Source organism: Oratosquilla oratoria, unplaced genomic scaffold (genome assembly GCF_046742065.1).
Source record: "Oratosquilla oratoria isolate Oo_2021 unplaced genomic scaffold, ASM4674206v1 SCAFFOLD175, whole genome shotgun sequence".
NCBI classification, from domain to species: domain Eukaryota; kingdom Metazoa; phylum Arthropoda; class Malacostraca; order Stomatopoda; family Squillidae; genus Oratosquilla; species Oratosquilla oratoria.
In genome coordinates, this window is record NW_027467528.1 from 182,109 (window position 1) to 209,009 (window position 26,901).

General features: G+C 39.4%; 2 protein-coding genes across 5 annotated transcripts; one reads left to right on the plus strand and one right to left on the minus strand.

The window, feature by feature from the left end:
* Positions 1 to 888: 888 nt before the first annotated feature.
* On the minus strand, positions 889 to 19,699 carry LOC143022786 (uncharacterized). Of its 4 annotated transcripts, none has more exons than XM_076181149.1 (4): positions 19,583 to 19,699; positions 19,160 to 19,238; positions 18,253 to 19,034; positions 889 to 2,310 (listed from the first exon to the last, which is right to left on the minus strand). In XM_076181149.1, the coding sequence occupies exon 4, from the start codon at positions 2,161 to 2,163 to the stop codon at positions 889 to 891; it is 1,275 nt and encodes a 424-aa protein (XP_076037264.1). In that variant the 5' UTR covers positions 2,164 to 2,310; positions 18,253 to 19,034; positions 19,160 to 19,238; positions 19,583 to 19,699. The 4 variants fall into 4 exon arrangements, 3 of the variants coding, with proteins under 3 accessions (XP_076037264.1, XP_076037266.1, XP_076037263.1); XM_076181151.1 differs by having other exon boundaries at positions 19,151 to 19,238; XM_076181148.1 differs by having other exon boundaries at positions 18,253 to 19,238.
* Positions 19,700 to 19,916: 217 nt separating this feature from the next.
* On the plus strand, positions 19,917 to 23,385 carry LOC143022783 (uncharacterized). The gene is made up of 4 exons (XM_076181145.1): positions 19,917 to 19,935; positions 20,068 to 20,216; positions 21,943 to 21,975; positions 22,602 to 23,385. The coding sequence occupies exons 1-4, from the start codon at positions 19,917 to 19,919 to the stop codon at positions 23,250 to 23,252; spliced, it is 852 nt and encodes a 283-aa protein (XP_076037260.1). The 3' UTR covers positions 23,253 to 23,385.
* The last annotated feature ends 3,516 nt before the right edge of the window (positions 23,386 to 26,901 follow it).

A 26,901-nucleotide genomic window follows, 5' to 3' on the forward strand; every position in this document is an offset into this window, starting at 1 on the left:
CTTGTCTCCTGTGCGGGTCATCATGTGATGTCTGAGGTCTTTTGGGAGAAAGCAGAATCACACATGCCACACTGAAATGGCTTCTCTCCTGTGTGGTTCATCATGTGACGTTTGAGATCACCCTTATGTGAGAAAACAGAATCACACTGGAATGGCTTCTCACCTGTGTGGACCATCATGTGATCTTTGAGATTACGCTTTCGTGAGAAAGCAGAATCACACATGCCACACTGGAATGGTTTCTCTCCTGTGTGGGTCGTCATATGACTTTTGAGGAGACCCTTACGTGAGAAAGCGGAATCACACGTGTAACACTGAAATGGCTTCTCTCCTGTGTGGGTCATCACGTGACGTCTGAGAGTACTCTTTTGGGAGAAAGCAGAAACACACATACCACACTGAAATGGCTTCTCTATTTTGTGTGTCATCACGGTCACACTGCAATGGGTTCTCTCCTGTATGGGTAATCATGTGACGTGACGTTTGTAACATTTGAGGTGATTCTTTGTGTAAAAAAGTGGAATCACACAGGTCACATTAAAATGGCTTCTCTCCTGTGTGGATCATCATGTGACATTTTTGAGATCTCCCTTTAGTGAGAAAGCAGAATCACACATGTCACACTGGAATGGCTTCTCTCCTGTGTGGGTCATCGTGAGACGTTTGAGATCACGCTTTTGTGAGAAAGCGGAATCACACATGTCACACTGGAATGGCTTCTCCTATGTGGGTCATCATGTGACTTTCGAGATTACCCTTTTGTGAGAAAGCGGAATCACATATGACACACTGGAAAGGCTTCTCTCCTGTGTGGCTCATCATTTCACGTTTGAGATCACGCTTTTGTGAGAAATCAGAATCACACGTGTCACATTGGAATGGCTTCTCTCATGTGTGCCTCATCATGTGATGTTTGAGATTACCTTTTTGTGAGAAAGCGGAATCACACATGTCACACTGGAATGGCTTCTCTCCTGTGTGGGTCATCATGTGACGTTTGAGATTACTCTTTTTTGAGAAAGGGGAATCACACATGTCACACTGGAATAGCTTCTTTCCTGTGTGGGTCATCATGTGACGTTTGAGAATACTCTTTTTTGAGAAATCAAAATCACACAAGTCACACTGGAATGGCTTCTCTCCTGCGTGGGTCATCATGTGATGTCTGAGGTGACCCTTTTGGGAGAAAGCAGAATCACATATGCCACACCGGAATGGCTTCTCGCCTGTGTGGGTCATAATGTGACGTTTGAGAATATCTTTTTTTGAGAAAGCGGAATCACACATGTCACACTGGAATGGCTTCTCTCCTGTGTGAGTCATCATGTGATGTTTGAGAGTACCCTTATGTGAGAAAGCAGAATCACACATGCCACACTGGAATGGCTTCTCTCCTGTGTGGGTCATCATGTGATCTTTGAGATTACGCTTTTGTGAGAAAGCAGAATCACACATGTCACACTGAAATGGCTTCTCTCCTGTGTGGGTCATCATGTGACGTTTGAGATCACCTTTATGTGAGAAAGCGTTATCACATATGCCACACCGGAATGGCTTCTCGCCTGTGTGGGTCATCATGTGACGTTTGAGAATACCTTTTTTTGAGAAAGCGGAATCACACATGCCACACTGGAATGGCTTCTCTCCTGTGTGGCTCATCATGTGATATTTGAGATTACCTTTTTGTGAGAAATCGGAATTACACATGTCACACTGGAATGGTTTCTCTCCTGTGTGGGTCATCATGTGACTTTTGAGGAGACCTTTACCTGAGAAAGCGGAATCACACGTGTCACACTGGAATGGCTTCTCTCCTGTGTGGGTCATCATGTGACGTTTGAGAATAGCTTTTTGTGAGAAAGCGGAATCACACATGTCACACTGGAACGGCTTCTCTCCTGTGTGGGTCATCATGTGATGTTTGAGATTAGCTTTTTGTGAGAAAGCGGAATCACACATGTCACACTGGAATGGCTTCTCTCCTGTGTGGATCATCATGTGACGTTTGAGATCACCCTTATGTGAGAAAGCGGAATCACACATGCCACACTGGAATGGCTTCTCTCTTGTGTGGCTCATCATGTGATGTTTGAGATTACCTTTTTGTGTGAAAGCGGAATCACACAAGTCACACTGGAAAGGCTTCTCTGCTACCTGGGTCATTATGTGATATATGTGACAATCTTTTGCAAAATACAGGTCACACTAGAAAGGCTTCTCTCCTGTGGGGGCCATCAATCGATTTTTAAGATGAGTTGTGAGATAGCCGAGCTATAAATGCTACATCGGGTTTTCTTTGTTGATACCTTTCTGAAAAAAAAAGAGATGAACTTTTAGAGATGTGTAATAGTAGGATTGTTGGTGTTTTGTACACAAACCACTTCATACATGCCATCCTCTATTATAAGAATGATTTGCCTAAAAACACATAGTAAAATCGATTATCAAAATGGTCAGCTGGTCATTATAGCGGTGTTTGCTTTGTTAGCCTAGTCTTGGGTTGAAATTACATACTTCTCTCCTACTCAAGGGAGTAATTATTAATTACCTACGATGCACCTCGTAGAGGGAATGTCACCTGCATGGAGGGGGAGGGGGAGAGTGTTAGGGTAGACTCAACCCTGCTCCTCAATCAACCAGTACTAAAACAAACTTTTAAAATTATCTTATCGACTAACGGTTTATGTCTATAGTAATTGCATGTCTGGCATGAGAGAATGTAAACACTGAACACGTTTGATACGTCACCTTATTTATATCTACCAATTTGGCAGCGGCGATCAGAACCAATGAAAAACTAGATTAAGTGAAGCAACCTTAATGTCAAAATCTTGCTTGCGTACTTCACATACGGAGTGCTTTGCAGATGGCTTTTTCGGCTAACGGGAAACAGAAAGGAAGACAAAGCGTCCCGCCAAGCTTTCTCCCATGTTAACAAAAGAATACAATAAAATGTAAATTGCACAACAAGTGAAAAAGTGAAATACACACTTGCACGAAAAAGGAAACAAATAAAATCACGTTAATACACACTGTGACCTTTGTTCACCATGTACTCTCTCACGTTATGTTGAGTGTCATTGTGCTCCTAGTGCCCAGGTATATTGGATTTAAGTCTATGCACCTATTTACGCTAACTTCTTTTGTCGCCCACGCTTCTAAGAATAATCTCCTTTTCCTCGAGCTGTCTCTGTGTACCACTATCGCTCCTTCCCAGTCAGTGTTGTGCTGTAGTTCATTCATGTGTTTATCAAGTGCTGAGGCTGCATCTTTCCGTTTAACTGCCCGTTTATGTTCTTCAATGCTAGTGGCGAGCTTCTTATGCGTTTCTCCTATGTAATCTGCATCACAATCCAAACATCCAATGCGGTACACTACGCCCGCCTGCTGAGTGGGTGCTTCCATATCCCACCCCTACACCGAACCATTTCAACTTCAAAGGATTACAAAGGACAAGCGTGCCGACAGGAGACCTTTTGGTCCACAACTCGGTCGGATGCGAAAAAAACTATGACGATAAATAAAAAAATAATAATAATAACAAATAAAATAAATAGGTAAAGTTAAATTATAACCTATCAGGTAAATAGTAAATAATAAATGGACAGATAAATAATAATAAACAAATTGAGAAATGATAACCAATAGTGTGAAAAAATGTCACTTTTAATGTTGTCAATTCTTTTCAGAATCTTAAACCTGTATCAAGTCACCTGAATCTACTCTTTTTAGGGAAAATAGATTCATATGTTTTAATTGATTTTCATATAATTCTGTTTTGGTATTTATAATCAGTTTTCTGGCTTGCCGCTGTACTTTTTCCAATCTGTCAATGTCTTTAATGAAAGTCAGTGACCATAAGAAAACGGCATATTCCAATTGTGGTTGAAGTCATAAGATCACACAATCAGTTCTGGAATCTTGTTTGCTTTCTCAAAGGCTGAAATATACTGTTTAGATGATTTGAGATCGTTACTGATAATCAACCAGAGATCCTTTTTACTATCCACTTTTGTTAACGAATTTATAACTTGTAATCGTACTTACTTTTATTTTTACCTTTGTGCATAACATTGCATTTGTGTAAAATTCCATTAGCCACTTTTCAGACCATTAGTTTAAGTGAGCATTTGTCATTCCGCACAGTTTTGCATCACCAGCAAATTTGGACACGATAGATTTCAGTACGTGGTCTATATCATTGATATATACTATGAATAGAAGTGCCCAAAGAATGGAACCCTGAGGAACTCCACTTTGTAAGAACATCTTTGCCTCTGCGAGTTCGGTGGATTGGTGTCCAGACATAATCCCTCCTGGACACAATCCCCCCGGACAAAATCCCTTCTGGACAGAATCCTCCCAAGACAATGCCCCCCTGGACAGAATCCCTCCACTAGAATCAGTACAGAGAAGAATGACCAAAATGATACAAGGACTCGGAAATTTGCCTTACGAAGAGAGGCTTAGGCACCTAAACTTACACTCTCTGGAAAGACGCAGAGTGCGGGGTGATCTAATAGAAGTGTTCAAGTGGATCAGAGGCTATAACAAGGGTGATGCAAACAAGGTCATCATAATAAAACAACAGGGCAGGACTCGCAGTAATGGGTATAAACTGGACAAATTTAGATTTAAGAAGGAAATAGGCAAGAATTGGTTTACAAATAGGGTGGTCGATGAATGGAATAAACTTAGTAACCACGTAGTAAGCGCTGAAACTATCAGTTGTTTTAAAAAACGATTAGACAACTTTATGGATGGGGACGACAGGTGGTGATGGATACGGAGCTGCCTAGTGTAGGCCTTATGGTCTTTTGCAGTCTCCTTTATTTCTTATGTTCTTATGTAGAGTATATGCTTATTTACGTATTTTAATATATTAATATGTTTATATATTAATGTATTCAATATATATTCTCATATAATATTTGACTGTATATGTGAGTATATGTTAATTTATGTATTGTAATATACATATTTTCATATATGTTTGTAAGGTGTAGCAGTGAAGGAAAAAACTTTTTCATAAATGATTTATTCAAACAAGTATATAAATGTCTGTACTGTATGCATTAGTACTTCGGTAAGGTAAGATGTTAATTGCTTTGCATGTGATGGTACATTAATAGGAGAGCTGTTAATCTGAATAATGTGGAGGGGTTTTCTCCGGCCCGCTCGCATTTGTGGAGGGATTCTGTCCAGGAGGGATATTGTCCAGAGGTATTTTGTCCGGGGGGATTGTGTCCGGGAGGGATTATGTCCCGGATCCGGTGGATTATATCAGAAGCATAAAGGTCATGACGCCTAGAAAAGAGAAACCAAGTATCAAGAAAGTGGTATCCCAGTTGCTTGAACAACTGTGATATCCTCTCATTGCTCTTTATGGCTTTAACACAGTCTGTAGTACTCTTGTATAAAAAAAGAAAAAAAAAATTGTCTGCTGTTAACAGCTTTCCTCCTATCCCATATATCTGTAAAACCACCCACAGTGCCTTTCCGTCTACCATATCAAAACCCTTTTCCAAATACTACCTGTATCCCAGAGCAAAATACTGCCTAACCTTAAGGAGGTGCACATGCATGTATCCATGCTACTCGCCAACAACCACCACTTGACTACTGTTAATATTGGTCACTGATTACTTAGTTGGTCATATCAATACACAACCATATGAAGTTTATATATTGGAAACTCCCCAAAATTGGAAAACTGCTCATTATAATGGTGTTGACCGCTACCCTTTTCTATTCTTTCACTACAATGTAAACAAACACATAGTTGCCAGATCAACTCCGTGCACCAGTTATAACGCTGGCAATATTACAAACCAATACCGAAGGTATATTGCCCTGAGACTCACTCGAGGAAAGATACTACATGAAAACATGGTCAAAAATAATTTTATACAGAACTGTCAGCGACACTAGAGCTCATGGAGGAGTCATATAACTCAAATTATCTAACACAAAAGTTCTCACGACTCAATCAGATCATCAGGTGGAAATTATTGCACTCCATCAAATGCCCGTATACAAATTAATCATAAACTATCATCCGTCGCAAAATGATCTTGTAAATTTCACGAAAAAAAAATCATCAAAACAAGAGAAGAGACCACAACTCGGTAAGGAAATATTGACAGCCTTTTTATAGAAATTAAACCAATAAAGAAATTCCATCACTAGAGCTAATCAAAAGAAATGTATTAATCTGAATGGCGGCCATATCATCCATGCCATTTAAACAGTTACATTAATTCAACCAAGATTCTCACCCCTGACCAAGAGGAACTACTTAACCTAGGGTTCAAATGCCTTATTATATCCAACCTCAAAAAAAGTTCCAAAAAAGAACAGAATGTTAAGTTTTTATGGATGGCATTAAGATTTTTTCTGTCCACTGTGGGTCATCACGTCACGTTTGAGATCACTCTTTCGTGAGAAAGCTGCATCACATATGTCACTGTGGAAAATCTTCTCTCCAGTGTGGGTCATTATGTGATATCTGTGAGCACTCTTTTCTGATTATGTTGCATCAAACAGGTCACATTTGAAAGGCTTCTCTCAAGTGTGGGTCATTATGTGATATTTGAGAGCACTCCTTTCTGAGTAAGCTGCGTCACACAGATCACACTTGAAAGACTTCTGTCTAGTGTGGTTCATCATGTGACGTTTGAGGTGCTCCTTTCGTCAGAAAGTTGCATCACACAGGTCACATTGGAAAGGTTTTTCCCCACTGTGGGTCATCGCGTGGTATTTTAGAGCACTCTTTTGTCAGAAAGCTGCTTCACACATGCCACATTCGAAAGGCTTCTCTCCACTGTGGGTCACTGTGTGATATTTAAGAGCACGCTTTCCTGAAAAAACTGCTTTACACAAGTTGCATTTGAAAGGCTTCTCTGCAGTGTGGGTCATCATGTGTTCTTTAAGAAAACCCTTTCGTGAGATAGATGCATCACACAGATCACATTGGAAAGGCTCCTCTCCAGTGTGTGTGTCATCACGTGATATGTAAGAGAATTCTTTCGTGACAAACTTGTATCATACAGGTCACAGTGAGAGCACACTTTCCTGGCAAAACTGCATCACACTGTTCGCATTTAAAAGGCATCTCTCCAGTGTGTGTCATCGCGTGATATTGTGTCAGACGCTTCGCCAGACTCTATTAATTACATGATGAATATATGCGATCTTAGTATATCCTTTCCCAGGAAATTTTGATATTTACCCTCAACCTGAAAAATATATAATGTTTGACATCTAACTTTTAAAGAGAATGTAGTACGAGCAACACGAGTTTATACAAATACAGTTTGGCATCAACCAAAACGAAGTGGGGGAGGGGAACAAATAACTCGTATCAAACAAGCTTATTGGGAGACATGAATGGCTGAACAAATACTAAAAATGAGACTGGGACAGTAAATATTAATCAGGAAATAAGGCAAAAGAGTGGCTGAATAAACACTGCAAAGAGATCGAGGGCAGGCAAGAAAAAGGGGGTCTGTGTACAATGTAGGATACAATGGCATAATTGGAAACAATAATCTTTGACAAACTTTCACAGAAGACCACGTTGGAGAGATTTATGAGGATCCAATATTGATTACTACAGTAAATCACACGTTTTCCATTTTTCAGTGACCCCACCCCTCCCAATTTCAGGGTTGGTGGTTGGCGAGTAAAATTTCGCACAAATACAACCACAAGCCTACAAATGAAACTACAAAATGTTGATTTCTGACATTCTTAAGAAGTAAATTGCTTCAAGTCAATATATCCTGACCTGTTCCTTCCTACACCTATATTTGCTTAGATTCTCCCTTCCTTCCATCAATTACTAAAACAAGGGGCAAGGTGGGAGTACCATGCTGACTTACAACTATTCAGTGCAAATAGCGACTTTATATACTTTACAAATATTTGCGTCCCGTAGCAATCTTACTCGTAAATCAACATAAGAACACATTAAAAAAATGTGCTCGCCTTCGCCCGCCTATAATACTATGTTAGACCAAATTGTAAGAGGCTGGGAGGATAAAAAAAAAAAAAAAAAGGATAGAAAGATGGGCAGAAGACGGGTAGATCATTTATCAACAATAGCCCGACCGAGCTGCTGATACGACATTCCTTTGTAACCTAAGTGAGAATTATGCAGTCTCGAGATTATTCCAAGTAAACAATACTGCTGTATAGACTTGAAACAAAGAATCTGATTGGTGAAAGGATGGAGAAAATTCAATTGGTCCACGAATGTAAAATCATGCCCATCATTGGACTAAGGAAATCCTTATGTAACTGCAAAGCTCACGTAGAATCTTGCAGACGTGCTTGGTGAAAGGATGGAGAAAATCTAATTGGTTCACGAATGTAAAACCACACCCTTTGGGGAGGATCTTGAATATAAAGTGGTCATTGGACTAAGGAAATCATTATGTAACCGCAAAGCTCACGTAGAATCTTGCATACGTGTTTTGGGGGGATTCATTTGAAGAACCTCGAGGAGAGAGCGTTGTGTACAATTCGATTTACCATAAGATATAGAAGATTACTACATTTTCTTTCTCCTTGACAAAAGACTACAACTAAAAGAAGCGAGTCGCCATTTCCACAAGTGAGTACCCCAAGGGCGGCAGCAGTGGCAACGAGTAGCGGCACCGAGGGAAAGAACGCACGCAAATAAGACATCTCCGAAGAGAAACACTCAACGCACGCTACTAAAACATCTCCGAAGAGGGACCTTTAACGCACCCAACTAGAACGCACGCAACAAAAACGTCTCCAGAGAGAAGCACTCAACGCACGCAACCAAAGACTACACCTAAAGAACTTGGTGCGACACATGTGCTTGCTCAAGTATTGGTGCAGCCAAACACTCATCGTACGCAGCGTCTTTGACGAACCAAACAAGATCATTTGTTTACAAAGAAAATACAAGCAACTACTCACGAACTCCAAGCAACAGACGGGACCACATAGTGCACGTAAATCCCCATCCTGGTACGAGGACGAGCTAGTTTGCATCACCTTTGTTAAAGCATTTGATCCACTTGAACACCTCTATTAGATCACCCTGCACTCTGCGTCTTTCCAGAGAGTGCAAGTTAAGGTGCCTAAGCCTCTCGTAAGGCAAATTTCTGAGTCCATGTATCATTTTAGTCATTCTTCCCTGTACTGATTCTAGTGAATTGATGTCCATTCTGTAGGACAGAGACCAAAACTGTACCGCATTGTCAAGGATGGGTCTATCACTAGATAGAGTTTAAATTGCCTCTGCACTTTTATTCGTTACCGTCCTAGCAATGAAACCTGATGCTCTGTTAGCTTGATTTTGGCGCTAATGCGCTGTTTCCTGGTTTTAAGGTCCGGACTCACTAAAACTACCAAGTCCCTCTCGCACTCAGTTTTCTCTAAAAGCGTGTTATCTAAGCTGTATCTATTTTCAGGGTTGTGTAGCCCTACGTTTAACACGGTACACTTAGAGATATTGAAGTTCATTTGCCATTTCACCGACAATGTGAACAAATTGTTAAGATCATCCTGCAAAATCTCTGCGTCGTCTCCTGACCTAATTAGGCGTCCTATTTTAGTGTCGTCCGCAAACTTACTATCATCACTATTTATCCCCCTCATATTCACTCCTTCCACCTCTGCCTTCCACACTTCTTTTACTAATCTTTCTTCACTCATCTTTCCATATGTCCAAACCATCCTAATACTCTTTCATCAACCCTATCTCCCAGCTCCCTTTCCACCCCTGTTCTCCTTCTCACCTCCTCATTTCTCATTCTATCTAGCCTAGTAACCCCTATCATAGTTCTCAGACATTTCATCTCAAACGCATTCAAACTCCTTCTCTCTTCCTCTCTCATGTTCCATGTTTCTGCCCCATACAGTGCTGTTGGCACAATCGCTCCTTCATATAACCTCCTCTTAGCATTCATTCTCAGATGTCTATTTCTCATTACACTTTTTAATCCACCAAGGCATTTACTCGCTTCTCTCAATCTACATTCTACCTCCACCCCCCACTCCTCCCTTTCCTGCCACATTCGCACCCAAGTATCTAAAACTATCCACTTCCTCCAGTCTTTCACCCTTGATGCTCACTTTCAGCCTGATATCACTTTCTCCCCTTGTATATCTCATCACCTTACTTTTGCCGACATTTATCTTCAGCTTCCTTCTTTCACACACCTTCTCATACTCTGTCACTAACTTCCTCAATCCCTCCTCTGATCCTGCTACAAGCACAGTGTCGTCAGCAAACAAAAACTGGCTCACCTCCCACTTTTTTCCATTTTCTTTACTCATATCCAACCCTTGACCCACTACCCTTGCATTCACCTCTCGCACCACCCCATCCATGTAAAGATTGAACAGCCAGGGCAACATAACAAATCCCTGATGAAGTCCCATCTTTACCTCAAACCATTCACTCTCTCCATTTCTAATCCTGACACAAGCTCTACTACTCTCATAAAATCTCTTGACAACTCCTAGAAGCTTTCCTCCTATCCCATATATCTTCATAACCTCCCACAGTGCCTTTCTGTCTACCCTGTCATAAGCCTTTTCCAGATCCATAAAAGCCAAAAAAACATCCTTAACTTCTCCTATAGCTTTCTCACATATTTGTCTTACCACAGAGATCTGATCTACACAACCTCTACCCGTCCTAAACCCACACTGTTCCTAACCAATTACTCCCTTTGTTCATCTTCTAATCCTCTCAATCAAGATCCTCCCATAAGCCTCCCCAACTACACTTAACAAGCTAATCCCTCTGAAACTACTACATTCACACTTGTCCCCTTTTCCCTTGTAAAGTGGAACTATACAGGCACCCCCATTCCTCTGGCACTCTACCCTCTCTCCAGCAAACTTTAAATAACCTCACCAGCCAGTCCACCATCACTGTACCTCCTTTTTTTTTTAGACATTCTGCATGGCATCCATCCAGACCAGGTGCCTTACCTGCTTTCATCATCTTAACAACTGCCTTCACTTCATCCTTCCTTATTTCTCCTCCATTTCCCTCACTCATCACGGCCATTTTCTTAGCATTTCCCACTCCATCTATCTTTCCCTTCCTATCCTCCTTCACATTTAGCAACTCCCTAAAATATGCTGCCCATCTTCCCCTTACTGCCTTCTCTTCCATTATCATCTCTCCATCTTCACCTTTTACCTTTTCTTCTCTACTTGATTCGCCTCCTCTTCCTCTCTTAATTTCTTTCCAAAACATCTTTTTATTACTTTCAAAATTTTCTGTCATACTCTTACCCCACTTCACATCTGCTCTCCTCTTTACCTTTTGTTTTACTTCTCTTTTCTTTTCTTTGTACCTCTCATATGACTCCCTCATCCTATTTTGTAACCAATCTGTGAAAGCTCGCTTCTTCTCTTCTACAACCTTCTTTGTTTCCTCATTCCACCATTCACTACCCTTCCTTCTATTTCTTCCTGTCCTTCTTGGTCCACACACCATCCTTGCATGCTTTGTGACTCCCTCCTTGAACCATCCCCATTCCTCCTCTACACCTAGCTCTACTCTATCCTTCACTCCCTCCCACTCCTCCTTCAGCTTCTTCTTGTACTCATTCTCCTTTTCCTTTTCATTTAAAGAGTTCACTCTAAGCACCTCCCTACCTTTTGTCCCTCTCCTCTTTCTCCATCTATCTTCCACTCTCAACTTACCTTCCACCAAAAAATGATCTGATATTCCCCCACCCTCTCCCCTTAGCACATGTACTAAGGGGAGAGGGTGGTTATAACCAAGTTATAACCAGTAAAATGCTTAAAAGGTTGAAACTAGGAATAAAAATCTTGGAACCAATCCATTACTCATTGCAAGGACTAATAGAAAGTCAGTTAAAACATTAGATAAAACTGACTTTTATGTTATTCTGTAAAAAAAAAAAAAAAAAAAAAAAAAAAAAAAAAAAAAAAAAAAAAAAAAAATTTTTATAAAACAAAACAACACCTAAAAAAAAAAAAAAAAAAAAAAAAAAAAAAAAAAAAAAAAAAAAAAAAAAAGCACTTGTACATTCTGGTGATAGTTGTAGATGAATCTTTCTTCCCAGATCTATTGATAGGATTTGCAACATTGAAAAAAGGAGGGCATGACAATATGTCAGGCTGAGCCAGGGATCTTAGTGAAATCACAGTTAAATATTTTAGGCTAGGCATGAAGAGAGATATTCACTTACATGTTGACAATTGCTTGAGATGTACGGAGGTAAAAGGAAATACACCCAAGTCTGCTCCTGTGCTATCATATCCTATACCACATAACCCTCGGGAAAATTTCACTTAGATACACTTGAGTTGTCTGAAAAGGGATATATCTGTTTCTTGCCATTGGTTACCTGTCAAGATTTTGTATTTGACAACAACACACCCATTCCAAATAACAAATAAGAGAGCCAAAACAATTGCTTCAGTAATATATGAACAAGTAATCTGTAATTTCACAACTCCCAAGATCTCAGTTTCAGACAATGCTGCTGAATTTAACAACAAAATCTTGGAAGAATTATGTAAGTTATTTAAGGTAAACAAAATTATTATTCAAGTCAATTATCCTCAAAGTAGTGGATTGGAATCCTGTGTGTCCTGGAATCCTTTGTGCAAGATTTTGTTGTCACAAATTCTGGTAAAGTTGTGTCCTCCCTACTCCCAATCCCCAACTTGTAAGGATAATTAACTCACCTAAGAAAGATTGTAATTTCCAACCTTTCTTTGGTGAAGTAAAGCTATCACTCTATTATTACAAAGGATTACAAAGGTGGAGCATGCCAACAGGAGACTTTTTGGTCCATATCTAGGTCGGATGCGAAAAAAAATCATATAATAAAATAATGAATAAAAACTATAACAATGTAAATAAGAAATAAAATACATGAATAAATGCATAGGTATAGTTAAATAATAAACACACAGGTAAATAGTAAATAATAATAAATTGACATATAGCTAATAATAAATGAAAATCAGACCTGTATCAAGTCATCTCTAAGTCTACGCTTTTTTAGGGAAAACAGATTCATATCTTTTAGTCAATTTTCGTATGTTTTATTTTTTATATTTGGAATTAGTTTTGTGGCTCGCCGTTGTACTTTTTCCAGTCTGTCAATGTCTTTAATGAGATTCGGTGACCATACGGAAACAGCATATTCCAAATGTGGACAAACTAACTATTTATACAGCTTGTTAATGAGTGATGGACTTTTGAAATCAAAAGATAGCGCAATCAGTCCTAGAATCTTATTTGCTTTCCCAGAGGCTGAAACACACTGCTTGGATGATTTGAGGTCGTTACTGATAATTATGCCGAGATATTTTTCACTATCCACTTTTGTTAATGAATTTCCAAATAACTTGTAATTGTACTTACTGTTATTTTTACCTATGTGCATTACCTTGCATTTACTTGTGTTAAATGTCATTAGCCACTTTTCAGACCATTGCTGTAATTTATCTAAATCTTCTTGAATATCTAATTGGTTTGAGTGAACATTTGCCACTCCGTACAGTTTTGTATCACCAGCAAATTTGGAAACAGCATACTTAAGTGTTTCTTCAATAATAACAAAGGTTCCTTTTGCTTCTGAATTTAGATTAAACCTGTACAAACTGGTGCCCTTCCCAATGAAAGTAAATAATTCAATTTTTGAACTTGACACACCAGTAATTGATCCACTAAATTACATCCTTTCTCTAGATAACTTAACAGAGAGTACAATCTTTAATGATAACCTTAAAAATTTTAAGATTCCTAACAATATTCTCTACTTGTGCCAAGGTTTTATTTAATTTTTATTTTAATGAAGCAGCCTTGCTGTGGATGTGCTGTGACTTGCGACGCTGCCTCTGACCCAGGGCAGTGGACAGGGAGCAGGGATTACCCGTCATCCAGGAGGTCCTAAGATAAGAGGGAGGGAGGAGGGGAGTGGAGTGTATTTAGGGATGGAATGGGTGGGAATGATTTTATGCCTTTTTCTTTTTGGCTACCTCCCTTGAAAAGGGGAAAAAGCCTTGGTATATGTATGTATGTATTTTTATTTGATTTATTTGATTTTTTTTTTTTTTTTTTTTTTTGTGTGCTCCATGAAGCATTGAAATAATTTTGTGAAGTTCCACTAGCTAAGAAAATATCTGTAATACAGAATTGTCACTACAAAAAGGATATTTGTAAACCAGGTTACTCACAGAATATCATAACAATATAAAATCGGTACAAAGTAAAGAAAGTGGTGAGTTCTGAAAAAGACCTTGGAGTGATTATCACAAAGGACATGGCACCTGATAAACAGATAGAAAAAACTGCTATGACCAACAAAGGGGGCCTTTACCTACTTGGACAAAGGAGTGGTAAAGAAACTAGTAATCACACTGATAAGGCCAAAACTGGAGTATAGTATGCAGCAACATTATGGACACCCAGTACTAAAAAGAATATAAAGAAAATTGAGAGATTCTAAACAGCAATTACAAATATGGCCCCAACACTTTCAAAACTGCCATATAAAGAGATTGTTAAAGTTGGAAATGCCAACTCTGGAACAAAGAAGAAAAATAGGTGACCTACTGACCATCTATAGAATCATGAGGGAAATGGTCATCAATACAGAAACTGACAATCTGGAGAGGATATGCAACAAAATGCCACATGACAATGTCCACAGTCCTACATTTTCTTGCTTATTATCATACCATTATATTTTGCACTTCTATTTCATTTATCAAAATTGCACAAAAAGTATATTTTTGCACTTCTATTTCACATATACATTAAAAACATACAAAAATTAAGTGGATATAGAATGATAACAAGAATAAATAAAAAAAATTAAACCATTAGAATTGTCCAATTAGAAATGAAGTCTTAAATCAGAGTATGACCAAAGTAATATAAAGCCATCATGCACAGTATGAAAAGTGGAACAACTATTATTCTATTTTTCGTTTTATCATTATTATTTTATTATTATCATTATTATTATTTTGGTTGGAAAATAATACCTCCTCTGTATGGACACCTTAATTAATTCCATAAAAAGGGAAGACAATAATGTGGCCAATAATTGCACAGGATGCAACCTGCCAACCTACATAGAAACGTCAGAGATGGGAGTAAAAGAACTTTCAAAAAAGTCTCCCAAGATCAAATGAGGAATTCTTTGTAGGTATCAGTTTCAACATCTGATCAATTTGGAAAATCAACAATTAACGTCATCAGCTTAATTTATTTTAATTTCATATGTACAGTTTTCTATTTCTGTGTTAGGAAATAAAATAGAAGTGCAAAATATGCAATTGTTTGTGTTTTTATACAGGGATTACCTTTGTCTTGTGGCATTTTGTAAATAATACCTGACTTTAGAAAATATCACCTTACTGGTTTACAAGAGCTTCATTCAATGAACTTGAGGAAAATTAGGTGAAAAAACAATGTATTACATTATCCAAAGTAACTTAAGGATGTAAATATCAATATCCACAAAACACCCAACAGGCTATTCAATTTGATTTATTATTTTTTTTTACAACAGTTTTCCTGTTGACTTCATTAAATCGGGTGTTCTGTTTCAATCAGAAAACACTTGTTTGTACCAACCCCAACCCCCATACCAGTCATGTCTGGGGACTGCATTGGGAAATAAGTATTTTGGATTTAAGGGGAGTGTTAAGCCAGTGATTAATGAGAGAAACAAGGACAACATTGTTCAAATAAACGATAAAACAAGCACAGTTTTCTCCAATTCTGACCATACCCAAGATTAGAGGACACAATCACAGCAGGGTTCACTATTCTTTAAAAGATTATTGGGTTCATTATTCTTTTCATTAGTACAAAGAGGTTTGCTGTTTTTGATAAAGATATGTCGGGTTCACTAATCTTGACATTATCTGAATTAGGGAATACTGTGGGTTGGGTTAGGTTATGTTGGGATAGCCATTCTTTAGATGAGGATCATTGGGGTCACTGTTCTTGACATGATCCATATATTTCTTTTTTTAACAGTTTTCCTTTTGATTTGACCAGATTGGATGTTCCATTTCAATTGGAAATCAGGTAAAATTTTACTTTCGACCATTGTAGGAATATAGCAATACAAAATTAAATAGTAATTTTATAAATTAAAATGTATGAACGAAATATGCAATTTTGTGTGCGGAAATGAAAATAAAAAAGTTGCTAAAACAGATTTCTTAAGTAACGAAGTCGTGTACTATGAATGGTACGCCATGTTTGTTATGGTAGATGCCGACGTCGGAGAAATGAAAGGACGATAAGTTTGTCTAAACTAAACTAACCTAACCTGTGTTTAATAAATCATTACCTGCAAATTAGATATCATCCGGCTGGTCCTCATCGTCGTCGTCGTGAGAGACGTTGGCGGGCTTTTCAACCACTCTCTCAGCTTTTGTATGGCTATATTCCTCCAATGGTCGAAAGTAACATTTTACCGGTTAGGTTAGGTTAGGTTAGGTTAGTTTACTTTAGTTTAGACATATTCATCGTCTTTTCATTTCTCCGTCGGAATCTACCATAACAAACATGGCGTACCATTCATAGTACACGACTTCGTTACTTAAGAAATCTGTTTTAGCAACTTTTTTTATTTTCATTTCCGCACACAAAATTGCATATTACGTTCATACATTTTAATTTACAAAATTGCTATTTAATTTTGTATTGCTATATTCCAACAATGGTCGAAAGTAAAATTTTACCGGAAATCACTTGTTTGTACTAAACCCCCACCCCCATCTGGGGACTGCATTGGGAAATAAGTATTGCAATTTAGAGAAGTATGCAAAGCCAGTGATTAATGAAAGAAATGACAACACTGTTCAAATAAACGACAAATCAAGCACAGTATTCGCCTACTCTGACCATATATAAGCTACCCAGTCCCTCTCTCCCTCATGGCAAATAGATTTTTCAATGGTATTTGTTCATTTTGTTTCTAGTATTCGATACGAGATAAGTTAATACAAGAACATTTTCATTATCTTTTACAATAATGTATAGTTATGATTCTACATAATTCTAAGTATTCACAAATATGTTTGCCAGTCTGCAACCCTTCTCTATATCATATGCTAGCCCATGTTTAAATACGATAAATTCATAATAACATCAGCAATGATTTTCAAAACACTCAGACGAGCATCTTTACAGTTACCAACAATTAGGTCAGGTTACATTATGTTAAATCTCAAGTCTGCAATTCTTACCTGTATTACAACTAGCTTTATCATTCTGAGTATTTTCAACCCTAGATATGAGTACCACAAATCAATAGTAACATCAGCAGTAATTAGAAAAGACTAGCATGCATCTGTACATATACCTAATTCTACACCCAAGTCAAAACTCTTATTCAGTACTTGGAATTGTTCTAAAACATCAGCATATACTGTTAACTACTTCCTAGTTCTTAAGGGGCTATTGTTATTTGACAACCACCTCTACAATTTTTGAAACGCTGGCTCTCTTTCAACAGAACATGACCTAATTTGATCTCATTACTAACCAACAGCATTCTAAAGTATCCAACACCTAGACAGCTACAGCCATAATAATGGCCTGCAACTTCCAGGCATCAAACTAATCATGTAGTCTGTCTGGCAAACGCCTACAATAATCGTTTCCTTAACTGTGTGGTTTCCTTCTTTGCTTACAATTTTCGTGACACAAATGTCTTAACTATTTCAAACATTCTTGCAAATGTACAAAGGCACTTTTAGATATGTTTTGACATAGTTTACCCCTACTTAACGAAAATATTTGTAATCATAAGCTCTATCAAGGGGTAACTAATCTGCTTTGGTTTCATAATCCAGAAATCCACCTCCTTACGATCTGACCGTTCACAAGCTGTGGTTTACTTAAAAGTTCTGCTCAATGTAGGAAGTAGTGACTGTAGTGGCGAGATGAGAGCGGTACTGGTGTTTTTTTCATCCAGGATTGGGCATGTGTGAAATAGAAGTCTTGCTTACAGGCATACTAAAGCTGTTTAAGAACATCGGTTATGATGTGAAGATATGTGGGGTTTGATTGCTAATGTAGGATTTGTTGGATATTGTTCCTAGCCTATATCAATATACTTAACACTGCTGATTGAAGAACTGGATAACAATCTGTTACGTAGAGATGTGTATGCACCTTGACTTGCACTGGAAAGACGAAGAGGGCGACGTGATCTAATATATATTCAAACGGGTCAAGATTACCATTTAGACAGCAGGGCAGTACTCATAGTAATGGCCTCTTGCAGTCTCCTCCGGTCTTCGTGGGCTGCGTCGTCGATTGGTTTTCCTCCTCTCAGGGCGATAGTGTTATTGCACTCTGACCGAGGTAGTGAAGGAGGGAGGGGTTGGTCATACCGCAGTAGTCTCTTTCCTGCCGTCCGTCCTATTACTTTCCCTCAGCACTTGCACCCCAACCCGAGTCTTGCGAATCTGACGATTGCATAGGATGCGAGAGAGGGAACGGGGACTGACCGCTCTACCATAGGCGTTTTTACCAATGCATCAGAATATCAAACGCTATCAAACATGTTTGAAGTTCTTGCTTGAGGCGTTTTCATCAACGCATCAGAATATCAAACGCTATCAAACATGTTTGAAGTTCTTGCTTGGTTTTATCAAACGACTGGGACAGGCGTTTGAGGATACGGCAGCGAATATGCTCGGAATAGCTAACACGCACTCTGACTGGCTGGAAGGTATTGCCATTCCTATCACAATCAATAATTACAATTCTGAGGCCCTAAGGATTATGATAATTGCTTTATATGAAAAGAAGATCAAAGTAGTAACTTATTCCTGGCATTAGAATTCAAAAGAATTGTCCATAAGACTTGAAATAAATGGTTGTGTTGTCTTGTGATACCTCAACACTGTTCAGACATATGTCTAGTGAGGGACGTCCGTGTCAGTTCATGTGGTTGTGACTTCGTCTTCCAGTTATGTGAACTTGGTGTAGTTTATGCTATATATCCGTATAATACTTGCTGAAAAATAAGAATTAAAGGATTACCTTATTGCTGTATGCTATTGACATCCGTATTAAAGCAAATATATCGGAGAAATGATATTTGTTTTGAAATGCTGCTGAGATAACACGAACATTGCGTACATCATGGACGACTGCTGTAACTGCTAAGATTTCATTCCAACCATTTATCCCCAAAATTTCCACCAACATGGAGCGAGAACTGAGAGTAATGAATGAAAAGTATTTTGTTATCTCCTCTTATATTATTAATGTAAATAGTTTCAGCCTGTTCAAGGACCTTAATTTTAGTGTAGGGCTGTACATTGTTATTTGAACATACCATCATAAATACATTATGATAAACGATTTTATGTTATTATATACTTAGTAATTTTATCCTTGACAATGCCCAAAATACATACATGTTTCAAAGCACATGCAGTTTATATTGTTGGTACTATTTTGATTTTTTTTTATACATACCTGCTAGCACCAACATCACATTCATAACCAGTATTCATCTTACCAAATCAATTCCTGTCTCTGCCATGTTACTATACTCACCAGAATATTGGAGAATTTTCTGTACCTTTTTTTTCTTGTTCCTACATAAGTACTTTGTTCCCCTTCAGAGGATGAAGAAGAAGTGGACAACCCACCACGTGAATCACTCACAGAGGAGGGTGTCCGAAAACAGGGTAAGTAAATTAGTGGTATTAGTTGGACACTTATACTGAAATATTACAATACAAAATAATCATGTATGCCAGGGCATACATCAGTACTGTAATTCTTTGGATGAAACTCAATGTAAACAGTCCCACAGATTGTTTCTTCCAAACAGTAAAGCTTGACCACAGGGTAGCCTCTAATTTTTGTATGTTTAGGCCCTTGTGGCATGACTATGTCAGTCTTTAGTATTGTGTTGTGCTTCTTAATATACATGTAGGTCACACATGTATTTTTTCTTCACTGTTTCTTATATCCTGTATAATTTTGCACTTGAAATGATATGACTTCCTTACTATAATGAGTGCCCAATTTTTCAGGGAAGGGAGGGAAGGTGAAAGAACTGTGGAATTATGAGGCTACAGAAGCACTCCTGCAACTTGTCAAGGCAAACTACACGCGCCTAAATGACAAGAAAACTACAAAGGCCGTTGTGTGGAAGGACATCACCAGAGTGTTGCAGGAATTGGTAAGTTATTATGTAGGCCATGTGAGTTCATTTTCTTATTGATATTCGCCATAATAATCTGCTAGTAACCACAATTCATTACAACTGGAGTATCATACATACATATACCAAGGCTTTTTCCCCCTTCCAAGGGAGGTAGCCAAAAAGGGAAAGGCATAAAAACACTCCCACCCATTTCATCCCTAAATACACTCCACACCCCTCCCACCCTTCCTCTCATCTGAGCACCTCCTGGATGACGGGTCATCCCTGCACCCTGCCCACCGCCCTGGGTCAGAAGCAGTGTCGCAAGACACAGTACATCCACAGCAAGGCCGCTTCATTTAATCGGCGACCCCCCCTCTCCGTCCCCCTTTGCATATAAGGAGAGGACGGGGAGAAATCCCTTCGGACTGCGTCAAAATTTACTCACACATACTACCCCACCCCCCATCCCCCGCCCATTCCTCCTCATGCAGTCACAACATCATCCATATACAACCATTCTCCACTCACCTCTGTCTTCCGTCCTCTCCCTTCCTTCCTAAACAGACATTCCCCTCTTCCCCAAAGCCCCCTTCACCCCATCCATCCACCTCATCCTAGGACGTCCCCTCATGTTCACTCCCTCCACATCTGCCTTCCATACCTCTTTTACTAGTCTTTCTTCACTCATTCTTTCCATGTGTCCAAACCATCCTAATATTCTTTCATCAACCCTCTCTCCCAAATCCTTTTTCACCCCTGTTCTCCTCCTCACCTCCTCATTTCTCACTCTATCTAGCCTAGTAACCCCCACCATACTTCTCAGACACCTCATCTCAAACACATTCAAACTCCTTCTCTCTTCTTCTCTTATGTTCCACGTTTCTGCCCCATACAGTGCTGTTGGCACAATCACTCCTTCATACAGTCTCCTCTTCGCATCTATTCCCAAATGTCTATTTCTCATTACACTCTTTAAACCACCAAGGCATTTACTCGCTTCTCTCAATCTACATTCTACCTCCACCTTCACTCCACCTTTTCCTGCTACACTTGCACCCAAGTATCTAAAACTATCCACTTCCTCCAGTCGCTCTCCCTTAATGTTCACTTCCAGTCTACTGCCACTTTCACCCCTTGTACATCTCATCACCTTACTTTTACCCACATTTATCTTTAGCTTTCTTCTATCACATACTCTCCCAAACTCTGCCACCAGCTTCCTCAATCCCTCCTCTGACCCTGCCACAAGCGCAGTGTCGTCCGCAAACAACAGCTGCCTCACCTCCCACTTTTCTCCATTTTCTTTAACCATCTCCAATCCCTGACTCACTACCCTAGCATTCACCTCTCGCACCACCCCATCCATGTATAAGTTGAACAGCCAGGGCGACATAACGCATCCTTGACGAAGTCCCACCTTTACCTCAAACCACTCACTCTCTCCATTTCCAATCCTAAAACATGCTCTACTACTCACATAAAAACTCTTGACAGCTCCCAAAAGCTTTCCTCCTATCCCATAAATCTGCATAACCTCCCACAGTGCCTTTCTGTCTACCCTATCATAAGCCTTTTCCAGATCCATAAAAGCCCAAAAAACATCCTTCCCCTTTCCTATAGCTTTCTCACATATCTGTCTTACCACAAAGATCTGATCTACACAACCTCTACCCGTCCTAAATCCACACTGTTCCTCACCAATTACTCCTTCTGTTCCTCTCCTGGAGTATCACATTTAATATATTTTTTTTTCCTTCAGGGACTAGCAGGCATCCAACTGCATCACATTGAGGTATTAGTTAAATGAAAACTGTTATGATGTATGCATGTCTATTATGTAAGCAGTGCACGTAATATGTTCCTGTCTGGATGTTGCCTACCACCAATGATGCTTTTCTGTATGTGGCATATGCTATGTGTCAGGTCCTTATGTTATAATGGGTAGCCTCTCAGTGTTACCTGCCTTTGATATTGGGAAGCTGGTTGCCAACTGCTTGATTCGTACATGATTTTGTACATGCACGTATGAATACTAATAGCTTTTTAAGTGACAGCATGGGTATGGTAACTGGATTCTGTATTATAATTTTAGTGCTTCATCATTACTTCATTCCATTTTCCTCCTCAAGGTTAAGGTACCATCGTCATGAAGCATCACACTGTAATTCACAGTGTGATCTGCATTCCAAGACTGTAGTGCCCCTGCTCTATGTCTGTGTTTTGTATGCTATGAACCTAAAAAAATTCTTCACATATTTTTGGTTTAAAAATGGTTAACCAGACCATTACTTTATGTGCTTCCCAATTAATGACCTCTCTCTGTCAAATGTGTGTTTAGGAATCCTTATGATGAAAAGATGCATGTATCAATTAATATTGAAAAATATTAATTCCACTTTGACTTTTCCCCCAAATTAGATCACAGGCGTGGAACTGAGACAAGTTGAGGGCAAGTGGCGCAACCTCAAATCAATATTCCATCATTATGAGGACTACAAGAAGGCAAGTGGGAGGGGAAAGAAGACTGAGCCACGATTTTACAATCTCCTGTCTTCAATTCTGAAGAATCATCCCCTGTCCCAGCCAGATCTGTGTGTGTTGGAGGGCACAGAAGTGGGTACTAGGAGTGTGGCAGAAATGGAGGTTGACAACCCTGTGGAAGAAGACCCAGCCACACAAGCCTCATTACTAGACCCTCAGCATGGTGAAGCCTCGCAATGTGCCCCAACTCCTCCTCAAGCATCACCACCAGATCCTCAGCCTGCTCATGCCTCACAAGCCCCACAGCCTGCTCCAGCCACACGTGAGGAGCCACCTGCAGCCCGAGGGAATGTCCCACCCCCAAGAAGAACAAGAACCAGAAGCTTAAGACCCTCTGCAGACAGAAAGGAACTGTTATTGTGCGTGAAATATATGAAAAATACACTGAAAACATCTAGTGATAAACAACAAAACAGTATGGCAGAACTAAAAGAACTTTTGTCTTGCATTGCGGTACGTGATAGAGAACGCCACGAAATGGACATGGAGATAAAGAGGGAGAGGTTGAATATCCTAAGATTAAAATGAATTGAATTAGAGCGCAGACAAAACAATGAGTGATTTTGTAATAAAATATAATACCAAATAACTACATGGTGACAAATGACTATAACACAATGTTTTGACTCTCTGAAGTCCTCTTCAGGTGTGATGTGGGACATATAATTGGATTTACTGGTGCTTGCATTGAAATGGTAGAATAGTAGGTTGGAGAGAATGCAGAGGGCAATGGAGGCAGGAAGGGTGTCAGAACCGGTAACTGAAGTCACCCTTGTGGTCTCTGACTTGTCAGAAAGACTTCAGTTACCGGTTCTGACACCCTTCCTGCCTCCATTATCCTCTGCATTCCCTCCAACCTACCATATGAACACAAGCAAAAGTACATCCAATTATATGTGCCACGTCACACTTGAAGAGGATTTCAGAGTGAGTCAAAACACTTTTACAAAATTTTGGGAGGCACAATCAATAAAAACCATGTACATATATGTGAATTTTGTATATTTTTGTAACATATAAAGAAATGTAAAAAACAATATATTTTGGCTAATTATTGAAACCCTAAACAGTCATATTCCAGGTTGCTTTTACTTTTTCCTGTCACTCACTGTAGCATTGCCACTACTGCCTGCCTTTTTAGCACACCAGCCTGGTCTCGTGGCAGGGCAGACAACAATGAAGAACTGAAATACTCAACAGCGTCATCCACCAGCCCATCCCTCTCGAGGATGTTAATTTCATCAGGCTGAGTTATTGATATGTTGTGAAGAACACAGCATGCTTTTATTATTTTAGGTATCCGAAGAATATCGGCATCTACATGCTTCAATCGTCGAAACCTACCTTTTAAGAAACCAAAAGCATTTTCAATGGTAACTCTTGCTTTGGAGGGTTTAGTATTGAAGAGAATTTGTGCTTGCGATAAGTTTCCAGAGTTCTTAAATGGTACCATTACATGCTTTTGGACTCCAAAGGCAGAGTCTCCTACAATATGATATTGTGGTGATGGGAAATAATTTAGGTCACCGTTTTGGATTTTCTTATAAAGTGAAGTTGACTTTAGCACTCGGCTGTCATGTGCAGATCCCGGGAAGCCCACTTGAATGTAGGAAAAACTTTTATTAGGCAAGCAAACTGTAAGTAAAATGACACTGTGTTTTTGTGTTCTATCAACATAATCGGCCTGCGTGGGTGATGGAGCTTTGATGTTAATGTGGCATCCATCCAGAGCCCCTACCACACCGGGAATTCCTCCCATTTCTTGGAATTCATGTGCAATTTCAGAAATTTTAGGAGGAATTGGCCACAAAAAGACATCCTTTCCTGCATTGCACCCATATCTGCCTCTGGCTGCATCTCTGCCACGCTTGCAACTGCCAATAGAGGCATCATAGGTCCTGATAGAAGAGACTGGTTTTCGTCATCTTCCATATAAGTATCAGAGTCGGTGCTGCTGTCCATTGTCTCGTCCCTTGGCTCAATTCTCGTAGTCTGGCTTGATGGTCCCACCACGGCTGCTGTCTATGTTATGATCCGTACGACACTTTTTCCGAGACGGTGCGAGCGAGGGTCGTCTGGCAGCACAGTAAGTCGTGTTTACCAAAAACCAGCCAGAACATCAAACAGTGTTTGATATTCTGATGCGCTTGTAAAAACGCCTCATGTGATTTACAAAGTTCTATCTTAGTTACAATAGTGAAGCCAATAAAGGCTTTCGTCTAACTCTACTATTCTTCGTGGTTGGTGTCGGGAGCTGCGTGAAAAGGTATGACGGTAATTAGCAGTCGCCTTCATGACTGAGTAACTGTTATCAGACTGCAGCCCTTGTTGAATATAATCATAAATCACCGAAATATTTATATTTTCATATATTGATTTATGACTCAATAATAATGGGCATTTCAATTTCATTAATATTTTTCTTTTAATATGTTGATTTCTGATTATAAATTGTGATATCAATAAGTCACACTATCCTTAGCGCACATTAATAGTTATTATGAAATTAACAAAACGTTGGAAGGTGTCCTCTTGCATGCGATATAGTGACTTTGGCGGAAAATGTGGGGAAACTGTCCCTATACTTGTATGAGGATGCCGGCATCTGCGTCATGGTCATATTTATTTTGTAGTTGTGGCCGAGTGACTCCAAAACTCTGTGAATTGGCCTGCTGATCATATTTTCTGTGGTTATAATATTCAGAGTGGAAGAGAACGAGCAATACTGCTGTATAACGCGAGTATGGTGATGCATCATTGTGCATCAGGCAGCTGATGCTTCCCGCGATAATTTCACCAAAGAGCTTAATGGAAAAGTACAAAAAAATTCACATTTTTGAAATGTTTTAATATGACTTTTTTATATAACACATACAAACCATCACACTTTTTTTTATTTTATATAGTACATACAAGAAATGCATGTGTATATGTCAAAAGCAAAAATCTCGCTATAATAGGAATAGCCGAGACATGGTTAAATGGTGGACAGTTTAAAGCTGAATTTAATATTGTGGGATTTCAACACTTTCATCAAGAAATAAGTCACAAGAAAGGTGGGGTGTTCTGTTGTACGTTAAGAGCAATGTCCATGCTTCTGTTCTAAAGTGAAACAGGATGCATATGGTAGTTTGTGGATTGAACTAATCCAAACAAATAAACAAAAATGAATATAGGAGCAATATATAGGCCAAAGACATTGTCATCAGCAGACGACAAGCTGTTGTTTCTCAAACCGGGACTTTATTCATAATGGGTGATTTCAATTGTTCTGACATTGATTGGATGACCCTACACGGCCATATAGGTAGTCGCTTGATGGATTTTCTCGCTGACAAATACTTAGTTCGACATATAAAAGAGCCGCGAAAGCATGATAACCGATGTACAAGTCTGTGAAGCTATTGCAAATAGCGCTCACGTCAGTCGCGCCTCGCCCTACCCCCGCGGCGCTCGCTCCCAAATGGGAGGGGGGGGGGGCACAACACTCGAGCTATGCCTTGTATATGTCCTCCTGGGGGATTCCTACATTTTTCATTCTTCTGGACAACAGATTATAACTAACAGAAGTGAGTCGCCATATCCACAAAGTGAGGATTACAAGGGCGGCAACGGTGGTAGCACTTACATCTATATTTTCATGCATACTACTCCAGCTGTATACTGCTTCCTCCAAGCTATAACTGATCGCCATCCCATTTCTCAACCTTGACAACGGCTTCGTCCGTCCCTCGTATGTCGTCACACATCCTAATTGTCCCAATCCCCGTCTCTTACGATCCAAGTGGGAATACTTGGCGGCAGCATTCTGTCCCCCCACCACAGGGTAGGCGAAAACAAGGAAATGAACATTCAGAGAAGTGGAACATAACAGTAACAAGGGGTTGGGGGAGAGCATAACGGAGGGACAGTCACAGTATAATAAAAGTGTCATCATATCTCTGGGAAAAGATTCCTCCTCTATAACAGACAATATGATGTGTGGCTCTGGTCCATAGGGGCACCCCACATAGACCCTAGAGTATCAACTGCATGCTACTTTATCACAATAACGTGCAGCCCAGACGGATATTCCTAATTATATTTCCGGCGTTATGGGATTATTCAAACTCTCCCAGTTTCTCCCTTAAAAATGCTGACATTTTTGGTCACTCACCAGTATAAAACTTTGTCTTCA